Below are 18,932 nucleotides of genomic sequence, written 5' to 3' on the forward strand. Positions count from 1 at the left end.
GGAACCTGCCTGCCTCTCTAGACTTATCTCACACTGCTCCTCTCGCTAAATTCTACGCTCCAGCCATGACACACTAGTAGCAGTTCGCTAGTGAGCCAGCCTCCCTTACCTCCAGGGTTGGCAGTGGCTTTTTCCTCTATCTCAAATGCTCAGCCCCTTCCAGCACGCCTTTCCTCCCCCAACCCCGTAGTCCTGCAGAATTCTGGGTCCGTATTACCCACCTGGGAAGCCCTCCCCCACTCTGAACTCTCCTCGTCTGAGCCCCCATCAGCACCCTATGCTTCTGTCTTCTCAGCACTCATCTCCCGAGTGCCTTCTCCCATGCTAGTCTCTCCCACTCAGTTCGGCAGGACTGTCTTACTCATCATGTTTCCAGCAGAGCCTGTTGAATGAATGACAAGTGTTTAAATGCTTTGTAAATTGCGACTTGCTATACAAGTGTTAAGTATTATGTAATATTACCATGTTCGGGTTGGCTATTTAATATTGTTGGCCTGCTCACCCATTTGATAATAACGGATATCACATTTCAATTACATCATTCTGGCTCCTTCTTAAACCCACTACTAATAAACACTACCACTCACCGAGCATTTAACCTGGGCTAGGTTCTGTGGTAAGATTTGAGACATATGATCTCATTTACACATCATCATAGCAATCTTATGTGAACTAGGTTCTATGATAAACATCATCCCCATTTTTCAGTTGGAAGCACTAAAGCGGGCTCAAAGAGGCGAAGTGGCTCGCATAGCATCAAATAGCTCGATTTTGAATCCAGATACTTCAAGATCCAAACCTGAATTCTAGGGGCGCCTGGGTGGCTCAGTCAGTTAAGCATCTGCCTTCGGCTCAGGTCATGATCTAGGGGTCCTGGGATGGAGCCCTGAGTCTGGCTCTCTGCTCAGTGGGGAGTCTGCTTCTCTCTCTCTCTCTCACTCTCCCTCTGTGTTCTCTCTCTCTCTCCCTCTCTCAAATAAACAAATAAAAATCGAAAAAAAAAAAACCTGAATTCTGACATCTCCCAGTTCTCCCAAGGTTTTCAGATAAAGACACTATGAGCAGTGAAAAGCAGCCCACAGAACGGGAAAAGTGGGAGAAAAAAATTGTAAGTCACGTGTCTGATGAAGGATTAATACCCAGAATATAGAGAGAACTCTTAGAACTCAGCAACAAAACAACAAACAACCCGATCAGAAAAAAAATGGGCAAAGGACTTGAATAGAAATTTCTCCAAAGAAGACCTGCAAATGGCCAGTAAGCAAATGAAAAAAAAACACTCAAATCACTCATCATCAGGGAAATGCAAATCAAAACCACGATGAGATGCCACCTCACCCCCATTAGGATGGCTCTCGTGAAAAGAAAACAACAGAAAATAACAAGTGCTGACAAGGCTACGGAGCAATTGGAACCCTTGTGGTTGCTGGTATGAATGTAAAATGATGCAGCCGCTATGGAAAACAATATAGTGGTTCCTCAAATTAAAAATAGAATTGCCAGCCCATCATCATATAATCCCACAGTTCCACTTCTGGGTTTCGATCCCAAAAAGTGAAAGCAGGTTCTGGAAGAGAGCTTTGCATGCTCATGTATGTAGGAGTATTATTTGCAATAGTCGAAAGGTAGAAGCAACCCAAATGTCTGTTGACCGATGAATGAACAAGCAAGAAAGCAGGATGAATGTACCTCCAGGGGAATATTACACAGCCTTTACAAGCAAAGAAATTCTGACACAGGCTACAACATGAATGAACGTTGAGGACATTATAGTGAGTGAAGTAAGCCAGCCACAAAAAGACAGTACCTAGACTTGTCAGATTCATAGAGACAGAAAGGAGAATAGTGGTCGCCAGGGGCTGGAGAGAGGGGGAAATGGAGAGTTACCATTCAACGGGTACACAGTTTTGGTTTTGCAAGCTGAAGAAAGTTCTGGAGCTGGGTGGTGGTACTGGTTGCATAACGATGCGAATGTACTTAATCCCACTAGACCGTACACTTAAAATGGTGAAATGGTCAATGTTATGTTTTATATATTTTGCCACAATTTATAAAAGATTTTAACCATTCCCAGGCCTGCCGAAATTTTCAGTTCATTTTCTTCTGATGGATGTTTGCTGTTTTCTCTCCAGATAACCTGCCTTTTGTTTCTTTTTCCCCCTAAGACCAGACTGCTCTCTGCCAGGATCTCTAGGGCCTCCGCACTGGCCAGCAGCCCTGCAGAGCGCGGGGCCTGGCCCGGGGCCGTTAGCTTGCTGTCCTGGGAAGAAAGCGCGTCTACTCCAGCAGCACTCGGTACAGTCAGCAGATGGCTGTGGGTCCCTTCTGTTCCCAGGAATCCCATCGGGACTCACTGCACTGTGTGTTTTCCATCACTGTGGCTAATCCCAACAGTGACGTTGGGCGTCGTTATTAATAGGTGAAGGACACACACACAGAGAGAGGGGCAGTGGCTTGGGCTGAGTCACACAGCAAAGTTAGACCTCGGAGCTCCCAGCCTCTAACTTTGCCCTGGGCTTTGTCCCACACACCTGGCAGTTCCAGAGACTTGCTCCTTTTTGTGCTCTGGGCAGCCAACTCTGGCCAACCAAGTGGGTCTGATTTGTCTTGCAGAGAAATGAAGCACAATCTTCCTTGAGATGATAGCTTCTGATCTTTCTATTTCTACCGGTTGGCAGGAAACCAGAGACCACACTACTTGCTGAATGACCTTGAACACATCATTGAAAGTCTCTGGGGGGCGGGGGAAGAAAGTCTCTGGACCCTCAGTTTTCCCTTCAGTAAAAAGTAGACAAGAATTATTGATAGCCACCCCCCAGAGAAGCTGAGGATGAGCTAGGGAGAGAAGGATTGGGGTGCACTTATCCAGTCCGTTCTGCATTATCCTTTACGTGGGTGAACCCCAAACCTCGCTAAGCATCATCATCACATGGGTAGCCTTTAAATATAGAAATCCCTGGGCCTTGACCAGCTCAGCTTCCTTGAATTTCTCCTTTTTTCCCAGCCAGGTAGCCCCTGATGTGAAGGGAAGCCCCTCGAGTTGAGAAGTGAGGTGGTCTTGAACTTCTCTAGTTAAATCCTCTCCCGCTTGGCTTAAAGGCACCCTCTCTATGAGCTGGGAAGCAGTGCCGTCTGTCTCCTTTGAGCTCTCGCTTGGACTCGCTGTTCCCCCGATTTTGGCACTTCTCACATACTGCCTGTTATTTTTACTTAACTATTTCAAATCTTTGCCTCTTGTTTCCTCAGTTAGCTACTGGAGGGTGAGAACTGTGCCGTATCCTTCTATTACTGCCCACAAATGCCAGCTCCGTTAGCACATAGTATATGTTCAGTAAACATGTGCTGAATTGCAAATCGTGTAAGAAACCTGAAATAACTTCCGACTTATGTGGGGAGATGTTCTGTGTCCTTTGGAAGCTTTTTGCTCGCATGGGAAGAACGTTAAACAGAGACGGGAGGCCTAGCTTCCGATCCTGGCCGTGTCACGGATTCCCACAGCAAGTCAGTTCCCTCATTTGTGAAACTCGGGCTGATCTGTCAAGTTTGTACACTTTTAGTCTTGAGCGGTGGGTTTGGGCTACTCTAGATGCCAAGAGGCAGCCTTTTTCTTGTCAGTTTAATGCCCATGATGACTTTTTTCCCCTCATAAAGGCTGCATAATTTTTTTAAAAGATTTTATTTATTTATTTGACACAGAGAGAGAGAGAGCACGAGCAGGGAGAGCAGCAGGCAGAAGGAGAGAGAGAAGCAGGATCTCCGCTCAACAAAGAGGCCAATGTGGGGCTCAATCCCAGGACCCTGGGATCATGACCTGAGCCGAAGGCAGATGCTTAACCAAGTGAGCCACCCAGATGCCCCAAGGCTGCATAATTGATGGGTCACCCCCAGTTTATAACATGAGAAACTCAAGTAAAGAGTAAGTAAGTGCTTTGGCCAAGCTATAGTGCATAGCGTGTATGTGTGTGTATGTGTGTGTGTGTGTGTGTGCAGGGTTGTATGGGACTGTCGGCTCTTTCCAATTTTAGTATATGTGCTGCCAAAGCGAGCACAGGACTGTCAACACTTAATTATCTGTGTGTTCACTATCTCCTCTGTGAATGACCCAGGGCAAAGGTATGACCTTCTAGCTGGATGTCCTTTTGTCCCTCTGCACTCTCCCATGCAGAACCAAAATGTCCACTGCATGTTCAGTAAGATCTGTTCAAATTCTGTCCTTTGAGGGGCACCTGGGTGGCTCAGTGGGTTAAGTGTCCGACTCTTGATTTTGCCTCAGGTCATGATCTCAGGGTCCTGGGATCAAGCCCCGCATCAGGCTCCACACTCAGCAGGGAGACTGCCTGAGGATTCTCTCCCTCTGCCCCTCCCCCTTCCCTCTCTAAAAGAAAACAAAATCAAAAACAAATACTGTCCTTGGAGGAGGAGATGAAAAACCCAAGACACTAGTCTTGCCCTCATGGAATTTCTAGTCTGTCTAGGAAGTTGGGATAAGAATGTGTGGGGAAAGTATGTGCAACCATCTGTAAAGGGAGCGCCTGGGAGCCAAGTGCTGCTTTGATCTCTCTCCAGTACCTACAACAGTGCCTCAACAAATATGTGAAAATAGGTGAAAACTGCCATGGTTTTCAAACTTTTATTTTATTGTATTTATTTTTATTTACATTCAATTAATGAACATACAGTGTATGATTCGTTTCAGAGGTGGAAGTCAGTGATTGGTCAGTTGCATATAACACCCAGTGCTCATTCCATCACATGCCCACCTTAATGCCCATCACCCAGTTACTCCATCCCCCCACCCCCCTCCCCTCCAGTGACCCTCGATTTTTTTCCTATGATTAAGAGTCTCTTATGGTTTGTCTCCATCTCTGGTTTCCTCTTGTCAGACTTCTTAAAGAAAGGAAAGCCTTTCTTCGGTGAGATTGTACTCCAAAGCGCACTGTGAAACAGACAGACAGTTGCAGTGCTGCCCTTGAAGGGAGCTAGGGTGGAGCCCTGCCAGCTGTCTCCTCTGGGTCCCAGAGAGGTTCCTCAGCGCCCAGTTGGAAAACTTTCTGTAGTCACTGGAAAAGGATCAACCCGTGCTCTTCCCGCCCACCACCGTTAACCATAGCCACGGGGGATCCTAGTAAGATAAACTGAGGTTTGAAGAACCAGGCACTCCCAAGGGAATATTTGCATCCGAAATGTGTTGTCCATCTCTCCTGCCCCCTCCTTGTAGGGAGCTCCAATTAGTGACAGCAGAGGGGAGGAAGTTTTGAGTAGAGGACTTTTGAGTTGGTCCACAAATGTATGTGGAGGTGATGTGTGTTTATTTTAAATAAAGAAGGAAAGAAAGCCACTGTGGTGATGTTTTCCAGAATTCCATAGAAGCCCACTTGGTGTTATCCTACAGGCGGTCCTGATATGCAAATACAATAGAAACCTCTCATGGAGTCTGTCCGGTCAGTGAGCACATGGTGCCGCCTGTTTTTGGTACCAGTGCGCCCTGCATCACCCTGGCAGCTATTAACAATCCTGGCCAAATTCATGGTCAGCTTCGGGTACACACAGATGCCAAAGGGGGCTTCCTGGTGAGAGCATCGCTACTCCATGCCTGCAGGACTGAAACCGCTGCCTGACTTGCCTTGGCCTTCTCCTCGCCCCCTCCCACCCAGATGGGCAAGGGAGGGTGGTCCAGGGAGCAAGGCGCATCTCAGAACTGCATCTGAAAGACAACTGGCAGTGACCAACATCTTCTTAAAAACTTGTCAAAGGGATAAAGATCTTGAATTAAGCTTTCATCATTATCCATTCACGGTGCTTTCATTTCCTCTCATTACCTGCCCATTACCTATAGACTGTCCCTCCTCACAGGTGTCAGAAGGGGAAGACAGATAATTAAGGTTGGGGACCCTGCTATAGACTGAATGTTTGTGTCGCTCCAACACTCTTATGTTGAAACCGAATCCCCCAATGTGATGGTATTTGGAGGTGGGGCCCTTGGGAAGTGATTAAATTAAAAAGGGCTCTCACTCTCATGAATGGAATTAGCGCCCTTATAAAAAAGATCCTGGAGAGATCGCTCACCTTCCACCCTGTGAGGACACAGCCGGAAAATGGCTGTCTATGAACCAGGAAGTGGGCCCTCACCAGACACCAAATCTTGATCTGGATCTTGTTCAGCCTCCAGAAGTGTGATAACTACATTTCTGTTTCTTAAAAGGCACCCGGTCTATAGTAGTTTATTATGGCAGCCTGAATGGACTAAGACCGAGCCCATTCAACAGCAGGGCAATTCGAAGGGTGAAAGGAGATTCCCTTAGGAAGCTGGGAGCCCCAGCTTCTCCTCCACTGCCTGGCATGGCCATCTCCTCCCCTCTTGGCCAGTCCCCTGACTTCTCTATCTTCAAAATCTAGCTCAGGCCTGACCCTGATGAAGAGGACAGCAGTCTAGCCACCCCTGCCCTTCTGCTACTACTGCCGACTTCACCCCCTTGTCCAAGCCACCACCACCCCCCTCCAGCATCTGGACTAGTCTTGTACTTAAGTAGTTGAGTTGGTATCAGGAAATTCAGTCTTAGGATAGAAGCCACTGAAGGCGAGGGCTGGAGGGAACCCTGGAGAGCAGGAGAAACTAAGGCCTGAGTGGAGGACTTGCCCAAAGTCTCATAGCAAGTCATGGCGAAGCTAGGGCTGCAAGCCATGTTTTCCTATGAGCGCTTTGTGCCTTCCTGGCTACGTCAGGAGCTCCTTGGTTTCTGTTCTTGGTCTCTTTCCCCTCTGTTGCAGAGTCCGTTCTCCCCTCTGACCCTTCCCCCAGTCCTGTCTCACCAGAGGGAGGCTCTAGAAATCGCTGCACAACAGTTGTTCTTTGGGACTTTGGTGTTGACTCGAGGGGAGATTAAGGACCTGAAGAGACACAGAGCCCTGACGGAGCTTGTGGTCCCCAGCTCTGAAACGTGACTTGATCCCAACTAAGATCATCCCTGACATGTGTTCAGAACCCCAAACATCGGTTCCTAGAGTTTAGATCATTTGCCCAAGGTCCCTCAACTAAGAAATGGCCACAGCGGGAACCAACTGTAGGTCCTCGGACGCTGGGGCGGCGCTGGGCCCCCGCGCGCGGCTCCAGGCACTGCTCGGAGCCCCCAGGCGGCGGAGGCTCCGGGAGCCAGGGGCAAGTCCAGACCTCGCCCCCCTGCTCGCAGCAGCGTGGCGGTGGCGGATGTGCGTTATTACTTTGGGTCTCGAAGCCTCTTCGTTTGCGCGAGTGGCTCCCGTCAACTTCTGAGGGCGGGGGGTGAGGAGAGATCGCGTGAGCAGTTCGCACGGGCCTTCTGGAAGGAAGCGGGGCACCCTCGAGGCCGCCCAGCTATTGTGAGCCCGGCACCGCGGCCGGCACACAACCCTCGCCCCCCTCCCCGCAGCCGCCCGCCGCGACGCGCCGGGGCCGAGAACGAGGCGCTCCGGAGCCCCGAACCTGAAGGCAGCGGGGCCCGCCGCTCGAGCGCGCCAGGACTCGCGGACTTTCCCCGGGGGAGCGCTCTCGGTTCCTGTCCCGCCTGTGGTTCTCCCACGCCCCCAGGGTACCCGCTGAGCCCAGCGCAGTTCTCGTGGCCGCGCCCCCTCATGGCCCCCCAGAGCCCCCCTCGTGGTCCCCCAGGGCCTCGTGCCCGCCGGCGACAGGTTCTGTAGCTGGCGGGAGAGCGGTGAAGCGCGGGACACGCGAAGCGCCTTCCCTGGGCCCCATCCGGCAAGCGCATCTTCCTGACGGGTCCCTCAGCACTCGGCGAGCGCCACCCAACTTCTGCGCCCGCCGGACCCGCTGTCCGGGTGGCTCCCAGCACAGAAGCGCCCTCGGATGATTACACTCACTACCTTTGGGGTAGGCGCTCCCGGGGGAAGGCGGTGAGGAACCCGAATGTGGGCAGCCGGGACAGGGCTCCCAGGGCTCGCGAGCCGCGGCCGGAACTGGAGTGAGGGGGGTGTGGGCTTCCCGGGGACCGTCCCAACACGCTTCCCTCCGCAGACGTCAACCGTAGCCCCTAGGCGGGCGAGCCTTCCGCATCTCCTCAGAGATCTGGCGGGCTGCGCACCTCGAAGTCTTGGCGTCTCGAGGGATGGGTTGGGGGAGGGGCAGCCAGCTAAAGGCTGGTTGAGGGGACCTGTTTGCCGGAGGGTTTGAAGGTGGGATCGGGTAGGGTTTGGTGACGGTGAAGCCCGAGAAAAGACTTTGGGCTTTTTTTCCTTCCCTCTCCTCAGAAAAGCAACCACATTGTGAGGGGGAAATAGGGAGGAGAGTAAACACAAACAACCCCAAAGAGACGCCAAGAAAAGCGAAGCCAAAAGAAGCAAGCGCAACACTGTTACAAAACTGTCTGGTTTTGTAACAATTTCCCTGCCGCTGGCCAATGAGCGGCGTGGCGGCGCGTCACGTGGTACTGTTTTATATAACACTTTGCTGAGACAAGACAGTTATTAGTCGGCGCGGGGCGGCCGGCATGGAGCTCGTGGAGGCGCGGCAGGGGCTGGCGCGCGGCAACGCGGCGGTGGCAGTCCGGACTCTCTTCAGTCGCCGCTCTCTGCTCTAGGTCTCTGGCCTTAGACGCCTCTTCCCTGCGCGCCTGTCTCCCTCTATGGATTCACTTCAGACTGGACAGATGCTGAGCTTGCCCGCCGAGCTCGGCGGCAACAACTTAGAACTGGCGGAGCCGGCGACATCCGCGGCCCGCGTCGACATGGGCCCCCAGCCGGAGGCGGCTACAGAAGGCTCCGCAGCTTTAGCCACTCGGGAGCCGGAGCCGGGGCCGGAGCCGGAGGAGCAGCCTCCGAGTACCCCGACGCCCGAGTGCAAAGTCCTGCTCAAGCAGGCTGACGCCCTGGCGTCTGGGGGGCGCCTCCGGGAAGCCTTCGAGGTGTACAGACAGCTCTCCGAGCGGCAGCAGCTGGTGGCCGAGCAGCTGGAACAACTGGTGCGCTGCCTGGCCCAGAACGTCCCTCAAGGCGAGGCGCTGCCGCCGGCGCCCCCGGACGGGAGCGGTGCGGCGAGCCGTGAGGCGGCGGCGGAAGAGGCAGGGGCGCCAACGGTCGCCGCGGCCACCGAGGTGTGGGACGGCTTCAAGTGCCGGAAGTGCCATGGGTTTCTGTCAGACCCCGTGTCCTTGTCGTGCGGCCACACCTTCTGTAAACTGTGCCTGGAACGCGGGCGGGCCGCCGACCGGCGCTGCGCCCTGTGCGGGGTCAAGCTCTCGGCGTTGATGGTGGCCGCCGGGAGGGCGCGCGGGGTCCGGCGAGTCGCGCAGCCGCCAGCGGCGGCGGCGACCGCCGAGCCACCGCCGCCGCCGCCGCCACCGCCGCCGCCGCCTTTGCGGGTCAACGTGGTGCTCAGCGGCCTCCTGGGCAAGTTGTTCCCCGGCCCCGCACGGGCGTCGCAACTCCGGCACGAGGGCAATCGGCTGTACCGCGAGCGCCAGGTGGAGGCGGCGTTGCTCAAGTACAACGAGGCGGTTCGCCTAGGTGAGCCCACCGCGTCGCCGGGCCGGGCCGGGCGGGGGAAGGAACGCGGCGGGGAGTTGGGGGGCGCGGGGTGAGAGAGGGCCGTGCCTGGAGTGGGGGAGGGGTGTCTGGGGTTCGGTCTCTGACTTGGTGTCTGTCGCTACCAATTTATCGCCCTTTCTCTGTGTCCCTGTCTGTCCCTGTCGCTCTTTGTCTTTTTCTGGGTCTCCTCGTAGCTTGTATCCCCGAGTCTCTCGGTCAGCTTCAGTCTGGGTCACTGTTTCTCTGTCTCTTTCGCATCTTTGTCCCCCCGTTTCTTGCGCGGGGTCGCGCGGTCGCTGAGTCTCTCTCCGCCCTCTCCCGCCGCGCGCCGGGGCTGCTCTTGCACCTGCCGGCACCTTCCCGGCGGGCTGAGGAACTTCGCACCCTGCCCACACTCGCGCCGGGGCCGCCTGCCTCCCGCCGGCCCGCGACGTTCGGTCGGCGCGGGAGTCTGCCGCTCGCGCCCGGCCCGGGGCCGCCGTGGCGGCGGGAGTCGGCCCTTCCGGGGCCGCGGCTCCCGGTGGGGTGGGTCCGGCGTGGAATTAGGTCAGGAGAGCACTGGTTGCATAAGGGCCGCGAGCGGCCCGGGCCGGGCTGCCCCTCCTCCGCGCGGGCGGGATTGTGTAACGGCTGAGGTAACCGAAGTGGGCCACGCTCGCCTCGGAAACCATCCCGCGAGCGTGTGCAGGGGGAGGGGAGCGTTCGCGCCCCGCTGCCCTGTGACTCATTGTCACCGCTTCCTATCACACGATCCTCGGCTGAAATAGATGCCCCCCCCCCGCCCCGCCCGCCCGCAGCCTGCGCTCTCTTCTCGAACCCCTGCCCCGCCAGCCCGGCGGGCGGCCGGCCGGGCGCCGCAACTGCTCGGGGATCCCCGGGGACCGCGGGCTGGCTACGGAGGGGGGCGCGCCTCGGTCCCCCGCCGCCGCGCGGCTGGAGGAAGGACGGGTGGGCTTGGCTGCTTCAAGGGCAACGTGAGCAGCCCCACTGCTCTGGCCGCGCCGGGGCGCCGAGCTCCCTCGAGGAGCGGCTCCCGCTGACCCTCCGCGTCCCGACCCAGGAAGTGGCTGCGGAGCTGCGGGCCGGTAGCGCCCAGCTCGGGCCAGCAGCCGGGAGCTCGGCCGGCGGGGCGCGGCGTCTGGCGAAGCGTGCCGGGGAGGAGGCGGCAGGGCCGGGCGGACGGGGCTCTGGGGATCCGCGGGTGCCCTGAGCCCGACTCCGACGGGTGGAGGAAGGGGTGGGCTCGAGGCTCCACGTGTCGACTCGATACCCGAATTTGCAACAGGTAGTGGGGGAAGGGGAGGAGCGCGGGCTGGCGGTGCAAGGCTGCAACACGAGGTAGAGGAGGACCCCTCCCCCCACGCACATCCTGTGCCCAGGCGAGGCACACCCACCGTGAGCCGGCACCGGGCTGGCGAGTGCCGCAGAACAAAAGGGGATAGCATACGCTGTAAACTCTGCTAATGTCTGGAGAGCGAGCAATGGGCACTCAAGCAAGTCCTCTGTGCAGCCCTGGGGAAAAACCCCACGAAGCGTGTTCCAGCAGCCGCAGCTGGAGCCCAGTCCCTGGGCAGGAGCGGGGCAACCTGCAGACAATGGAGGTCACTTAAACCCAGATCTCCAAGGGAGGTTCCATTCCTTTCAGCTATACCTCAAGGGCCAGGAAAGCCCCTTCCCACTGTCTTCCTCCCTCTTTGTTGCTGCCGCTGCTCTTCCCCAGGGAGTTTCTTCCTTCACCTTTGTTAATCTGAGAGGTCAGGGTGAAAAAAATCATGACAGCCTTACCCTTTTAAGAGGTAAGGGGCCTCCCCAGCAGGCGGGTATATCTGTGCTGGAAGATGGCCACTGTCCCCTTATTATTCTATGTAGTGCACACCCTTCAGAAAAAGGAACATGTCCCCCGCCCCAGCTTCAAAGCTTCAAAGTCTGACCAGCTAGCTCTATGACTTGGAGCGGATGCCTTCTGCTCCCTGGGCTTGATTTTCCTCATCTGAAGAATGGATTGGGTGAGCCAGGTGAATTCTAAAGGCCTGTCCAGCCCTGGCATCTAGTGATTCAAAGTGTTAGTGAGAGCCAAGCTTGCTGCATTCCCAGCAGCCTCGTTTAGGTTCACTCACATTTGGCCATCTAATGAGAGGATGGAGCCTTGCAAGTGCATTCAGAGAAACTTCATACGTGCTGGGCTTTGTAGACAGAGGTGTTGCTAATGTCATGAGAAGACTAACCTGGACTTGTCTTCCTGGTGGGCAGGATGGGGGTCACATCTGGCCACCTCCCTTTCTCTCCACCCTGGCCTGTTTCCTTGTGGGTGATACCTCACTCAGAAGCCAGGCTGCTGGGTGGTAGCCATGCATAGCCTCGAAGTAGGGGGCCAGGGTTTCCTCTGTGTCAGAGCCGCTAATGCACCACTGACCCCATAGGCCCTCTAAGGAACCGCTTGAGAAGGGAGCAAAAATTACTTCTTTATGGGGCACCTGGATGGCTCAGTTGATTAAGCATCTAACTCCTGATTTCAGCTCAGGTCATGATCTCAGGGTTGTAGGATCCAGCCCTGGGCATGGAGCCTGCTTGGGATTCTCTCTCTCCCTCTCCCTCTGCCCTCCCCCCCCATCAAAAAATTTTAAAAAATAAATAAAAGTAAACAAACTTAAAAAAATGACTTCTTTATAGTTGGGGAAGCTCAGATCCAGAGTGGCTTGCGGGGTGTGGGAGGTGTGTGGCAGGTAGGGCAATATCAGGGCTGGAAATGGAGTCTAACCCTTTGGATCCCCAATAGCGAAATCTGAGATAACTTGCCATTTGCTCAAGACCCATCCTCATACAGGACTTATGTGTTCGCGCTGGGACCACTAATGAGAGCTTTTTTTTTTTTTTTCTCATTCTGGCAGCTCCAAATGACCACTTGCTTTATAGCAACCGGTCTCAAATTTATTTCACCTTGGAGTCTCATGAGGATGCCCTGCATGATGCAGAAATAGCATGTAAGCTCCGCCCAATGGGTTTTAAGGTGAGTGGAATGGGAGCCATGGGAATGGATTGTACTATAAACAGGAATTGGCAGGAAGGGCTGCCTCCCTGAAGGTTTGGGGCACTAGAGCTCAAGTAGAGCAGGGAAAAGGCTTTGCTAAGGAGCTGGGGGTCCCTTGGCAAAGGGTAACTCTGGGGTCTGCAAGGGAACTGGATTCTTCCCCAATTTACTTCTTCACCTGATGACCTGCAGAGCAGCTAGGCTTTGTGACTCTTCAGAATATGGACTTAGCGGTCAGACCACCGGAATTTATGCCCTAGCTGTGCTACTTCTACCAGCTGTGTGGTCCTGGGCAAGTTACTCAACCTCTCTGTGCCCCATCTCCTCATCTATAAAGTGGGGGGATATTCAAAGCACCTACTTAACAGGGTTTGTTGTGAGGATTACATGAGCTGATTCATGTGATATGCCTAGAACAATTCCTGGCACAGAGCATTATATGTTCTGTCATTTTCAGGGACAGTAGAAAGCAGAACGTGAGAGAAGTATTGCTGGCTGGTTGTGTTATTTCAAGTCCTTAATATAATCAGCCTGCTGGTAACCCCAAACATCTAGGTCACATGAAGGGGTGGTCGGAGAAAGGCTAGACACCTCTTAGGTCACTTTCTGCATCTCTGGCCTCAGGACTGGCCCTTAGTCACGTGTCAATATTTTGTTTAGGAGATTAGGCTTGAGCCTGGGCTCTACTACTTGCAAGTTAAGTGACCATGGGGAAGTCGTTTCACTCTCTTGACCCCAAGGGTCCTTGGTTGCAAAGCACAGCTATTGCTGTCTGCCCCAATTGCCTCCTGGGGAATGTGGTGTGAGGGCCACAGGTGAGCATGATCAAGAGGCCATTCTGGGAGCTCTGCCGTTTGCTGGGCCTTGGTGCAGTGTTCTGTCTACACAACCCCCGGATAACACCTCGGAAACCCACCTTACCCAGGTCCTGATCTGTGATCCCTTATCTGAATCCCATGGAGCCAGAAGTGTTCAGAGTCCAGAATGTTTCTGATTTCAGAAAGACCATATACTAGGTGGCACCCTCAGTGAGCCCTGGACAGCATCCCACAATCACACATGCTAATATTTCTGCCATACATTATGCAAAAATTCACACTAAGTGAAATAAAGACTAGGACTTATTCTATATCATATGTATTTGCCACCTAATGACTTCTGATGCCAAGCTTATGAAACTTTGGATTATCAGACTGTTTCTGGAGCTGGTAACCTCAGATAAAGCATCCATGGACCTGCACACTGGGCCGTTAGTGTCAGAGTGAAGCTCTTATGTTCTTTGATGAGGAGGTTTTCATGGGTTATGGCAGAGTAGTATGTTCTCCTTCCCAAGGAACAGATTTGCAGTTTACTAAAAGTCACCAGTGTCTTGACCCAAAAGAGCTTCAGTGAGAACATTTCATGCCTTATAGCAGGTGCAGGTCAGGAAGCTGCCTGGGGTAAGAGGACTTCTCTTGCAGCTTCTTCCGCTCCCACCCTAAACCTAGGGCCTAAGGGTGGGAGCCTTCATAGTACAGTGGGAAGCAGGGCCGAGAAGTAGTGGACCATTTCGGATGAAATGGGAAAAGTGACTTCCCCAGTGAAATCAGAGTTGGTGGAAGTAGTAAACAGGAGTTTCATTTCCCCAAAGTGCTGGGGTAAGTGGAGAGGCAGCTCAGAGAACGAACGATATTGTCTTGAGGGTTGAGAGAATATTTGAACTGATGCATATGATTCCAAACCAGCCCATACCCTGATTTGCATAGTTCCCACCATTTCTGTGTGCAGTGCCCCTAGGGGAGGGGTGTACCTCCTGAGGTCCTAGTCCAGCCAGTTCAGCCAGGCTCAGCGGTACTCAACATATCCTGTAGATGGTATAGCTCTCAGTGGGTGGGCTGGCTACCCTGAGCAGGTGGAGTATATGGGTCGCTATTTGGTATGATTGGAGGGGTCCTAGAGACCTCTCCAGTCTCCCAACACTTATCCCTTCTAGCTGCCCTGAAATGTCACGTAAATCTGTCTCCAGGGGGCCCCTGGTAAACACTGCTGGGAGGAGCAATGAAGGAAGCCATCAACACCCAAGTTATCAGTCAAGATTAGGCTCCAGGAAGAGGGTGGGGGGTACAGGGCAGGACCTCAAGAGGTTTGGAGCAGGGGCCACAGCTCAAGAAGGCAGATCCCTGCCTGCCAGACGGTAGCCAGGCCGGAGCCAGAGGGCGCCGCCCCAGGGCCTGTAGAAGCATGTTAGGAGGGGAAGCTGGGAGTGGCCAGCAGCTGCAACCTGGATTATTTCCTTCTCTAAGTTAGACTCAGGGTCAGCCATGGAGTCAAGGGAGTGGGGAGCAGGCCCCCGAGGGGCACCCTAGATGACTCAAGATCAATGCCCTCTCAGCCAAGTTGCAACGGCCACCTGTCCCAAGGCACAGAGAGAATGTAGCTCTCTTCCCACCTCTTTTATTGTTCCTCCCTCTTCCCCAGGATGCTTTTCTGCTACCTGAGGAGTTTCTCTGCTGGGGCAGTTAGGCAGGGACACCAGAGAGCCCTAAAACTTCTTTATACTTTTTTTTTTTAAGATTTGTCTATTTATTTGAAAGAGAGAGAGCACACGTGCATGTGAGCGAGGGAAGAGGCAGAGGGAATGTTCAAGCACACTCCTGCCAAGCGGGGAGCCTGATGCAGGGCTAGATCTCAGGAGCCAGGAGATCAGGACCTGAATCCAAGAGTCAGATGCTTAACCAACTGAGCCACCCAGGCGCCCCTAAGACTTCTTTATGCTTTTTAAAGATGGGGGAAGGGAACAGAAGTGAGCTGAGCCCACGGGAGGGAAAGCATTTGCTCAGCCCCTGGTTAGCCCTCTGAAGGGAAGTCAGCTTTGTGGAGAAGAGCATTCTGGGGATCCTAGACCACAGTTCTAGTTCCAGCTTTGCCACTGACTATACCTTGAGGTCTTGGAGAAGTCATGTCCTTTCCCTTGGGCCTCTTCTGAAAAATGATCAGCAAGTATATGTGATCACTCAGCCAGTAATGTGGACTAGGTCTTTGCTTGACAGACTAGTTAATAGAAAGGCCTGTCTGGGTGGGTTCTGGAAGCTGGACAGTATGTGCTTAAATGAGGGTTCTTGCTACATTTGGCAATACCTCCAATACAGCAGTGGGGCAGCAGGGAGGTCATATGGCACGATGGTTAAGAAATTAGACTTTGGTATCAGTCAGTCTCAGACTTAAACCCTGATTCCATAATTTACCAGCTGTGTTCCTTTGGGCAAGTCACTTTTCTGGGTCTCAGTTTCGTCTTCTGTAAAATGGGCTTCAGAACATTTGCCTACATGATAGGGCTGTAGATAAGGTAGTCCTTCTAAAACCCTTCACACAGTAACGAATACTCACTAAGCGTTTGGCTAGTGTCAATAAGTTAACAGGCGAATAAGAACAGGATTGAACGCTAATGTTTTCTTCCAGGCACACTTCAGAAAAGCACAAGCCTTAGCCACCTTAGGCAAGGTGGAGGAAGCACTAAGGGAGTTTCTATATTGTGTGTCCCTCGATGGAAAGAACAAAAGAGCAAGATCTGAAGCCCAGAGGGTGAGTTGAGATGATGTCAGGTCCAGCTGCCCAGTGGGCTCCCACTTCTCTGTCTTCTCCAAGGAGGGGAGTGAGGGAACTGCCCTCCCTGGCATTTAGGGCCCTGAGTGGGTGGCTCCCTTGGTTAAGGGGGCAGGAAGGAGACACAAGGGCCAATCGCCTGGAAACACCATCCTCTTGGCATACACAATCAGATTGAGCAGTTCCTGCATTTTTGGAGGAGCCTCTCGCTTCTTACATTCAGCGTCTGGGTTGTGAGTAGGAAAACCAAACCAAAGCAAACCAAACAAGTTAACGTGGGAGTGGAGGCTCACCGATGAGAATCTGCCTGTTGATGAGAGGTCAGGGGTGTGGGGCTGCCTGCAGTTGTAGAACTGTGCTTTGGCTGAGTCATAGCTTCACCAGCCACACAGGGCAGCCAGCTCCTTGCCAGGAATGTTGGTCACCATCTCCCCTGCTATATGCAGAACTCCAGCCTTCAGCCTTGGCTAGAAATAGAACACACACTGTCTCACAAATGTAAGTCAGGGACCCTTACGATATAATCCAAGCAGTCATTCCAACTCTTGAATCCCAGGAGAATGTGGTGGTTTTGTTTTGTTTTTTAATTCATGAAATGTTAGCCCTGGTGAAGGGTCAAGCGTCCTCAGTTCATGGACTGCATTGCTTACTGTTCCACAGTGTGCTTTCACAGTGTGGGCCTAATTGGCCCGGAAGTTGGATGCTGACAGTCAGTGGTGGCCTCTGCCCTCCTTGTGCCCCTCCCCCTATTCACCACCTGTCTCCAGTGCCTCTGTCCCTGTGAGGTTTGGCAGAGCCGTGGGTTAAGAAAGCGAGCAAGAGACAGGATTGGTTTCTGAAGGCTCCAGAAAGGAATCTTTAGCAAAATCAGTGAACTGGGGGAAGCTGAGCTCTGAAGGTTGTGCCTCGCACATATTTCTTCTCTGGAAAGTTGCTTTGACCTGGTTTGGGAAAGTGGACAAGGGGTTCTTGAGGGGAGTACTGGTGGCAGAGAATTGCTCCAGGCTGTGAACCCTTCCCTGAATCTTAAGTATAGTCCATGGTGTAAATAAAAACAGCTAACATTTATCGAGCATTTCCAGTGCACCAGGCACTGTGCTAGGGCTTTCTGTGGAGGCTATAATTGAACCCCCACAACATGCCTATGAGGGTAGGTGATGTTATTTATCCCCATGTTACAGATGAGATAGATGAGGAAGCCGAGGCTTGGTGACTTCCCGAGATCATGCAGCTGGTGACTGGTGAAAGGGCACATAAACCCAACTCCATCTGCTTCCAGAGTCTGCCTTCTTAGCCATTCCACCATTCTTTGTCCCAGGAGGACATGCCAGGGGGCTTGGCACTCACTGCTGGGGTAGGGTGGAGAGTAGCAGTGGGACCGTCCGGTTCTGGGGGTGGGGGATGGACAAAGGTTGGTTAGAAGAATCTTGACTTTGGGGGCAGAGTATGCAAAGGCCAACAGAGGCAGGTGTCAGATCCAGGGGTGAGTGGTTTCTTGACTCCTGTTCGTCCATTCCCTACTTGGCCTGAGAGGCTCTGGGGTCATCAGTTGGGGTGACCTTTCTCTCCAGCCACTTTTATAGACCAGCTAGTGTCACTTGCACAACTGCGTAACGGGATGGGGCAAGGTGTTGTGCTAAGCTCTGGAGACCCAAAGAGGCATAAGCCACAGTCTCCGTCCTCAGGGACCTTCCAATCCTGCGTGTGTCATACAGTGCACTATAAATGCCAGGCAATACAAGGGAGCGGATGCCCATAGTGAACGTCCTGGAGTTCTGAAGTGGGGCCAAGAATATGGAGGCGAATTTCCACCGACTGTGATGAGGGCACGGCAGCCATATACGAACACTGAGGCCCCTCAGCAGTTCTTAGGTACTGTACCGTTCCAGTTTCGGGGCTGAAGACTGGACAAAGATGGTCCAGGTTCACTTGGCAGTAATTGGCTACCTCAGGCGCTCCCAGGCCTAGGTTTCTTTTTAATGTTTGTTTTTACCTCGGATTCTTTTTTTTCCCCTTCTTGGCCCATTCGGGTCTTTCTAAGGCTGACACTGAAGTGGAATTGACTTTCATTCACGTGGAATGATTATTCTCACTGAGCACTGATCCCAACTTTTGTTTTCCAAAGCCGCTGGGAAGGTCTAGAATGAGGTCTTAGGTAGTAAATGTAAGAAGTGAAGTGCTGTTGCTGTTTCTGCCTTGTTTCCTTCCATTTCTCCCCTCTGCCTCCCTTCCCACCCCCCTCCACGCTCTGCCCTTTTAACCTTGTACCTTGGGATGCTGTGTGGCCGCCACTGAAGAGCGCCATGCTCTCTTTTCGAAAGTTTCTATCTCAATTCCAGTTAGTTAACACCGTTATATTAGTTTCAGGTGTACGACATAGGGGTTCAACAATTGCATACGTCACCTGGTGCTCATCAGGCACACAAGCACCGTGCTCTGTGGGGGAGACTTCCGGGGAGACTGCTTCAGAAGTGGGTTCGTCCTGTTGGGCCACTCAGGAGGGCTTCTGAAGGCCAACTTTGGTTCCTGGGGAGGAGGGGCCTCTGAAAGCTGGCATTTATGGCCCTGGGCACTGTGAGAACCTCCCCACCTCACTCCTTTACCAACAACTTAGACCTGGGAAGTGGGTTTCCCTGAGCTGGAAGGAAACTGCGATCTGTCTGAGGACTTTGGGCTTGAACGCTCGGCCTCTGCCTGGGCCCTGGGATTTATAAGTATCTTAATTCAATTCCGTCCGGGGTGATGAGTATGTATTAGAGAACTGTCATGGGCCTCCAGAAGCTGGCCATCTGGTTAGAGAGAAAGA

At 53.3% G+C, this 18,932-nt stretch overlaps 1 protein-coding gene across 7 annotated transcripts in view; it reads left to right on the plus strand.

The window, feature by feature from the left end:
* Positions 1-8,441: 8,441 nt before the first annotated feature.
* LONRF3 (LON peptidase N-terminal domain and ring finger 3) overlaps positions 8,442-18,932 on the plus strand; it is a 39,407-nt gene continuing 28,916 nt past the window's right edge. For 2 of the 7 annotated variants that reach the window (XM_044392139.3, XM_044392142.3), the window contains exons 1-3: positions 8,442-9,495; positions 12,405-12,523; positions 15,983-16,105. In XM_044392139.3, coding sequence (XP_044248074.3) covers positions 8,616-9,495; positions 12,405-12,523; positions 15,983-16,105 — 1,122 coding nt within the window. In that variant the 5' untranslated portion in view covers positions 8,442-8,615. The remainder of the gene's footprint in view (positions 9,496-12,404; positions 12,524-15,982; positions 16,106-18,932) is intronic. The other 5 variants (XM_057313829.1, XM_057313841.1, XM_057313836.1 and 2 more) reach the window with 3 other exon arrangements.

The sequence above is a fragment of the Ursus arctos genome, chromosome X, assembly GCF_023065955.2.
Source record: "Ursus arctos isolate Adak ecotype North America chromosome X, UrsArc2.0, whole genome shotgun sequence".
NCBI lineage: Eukaryota > Metazoa > Chordata > Mammalia > Carnivora > Ursidae > Ursus > Ursus arctos.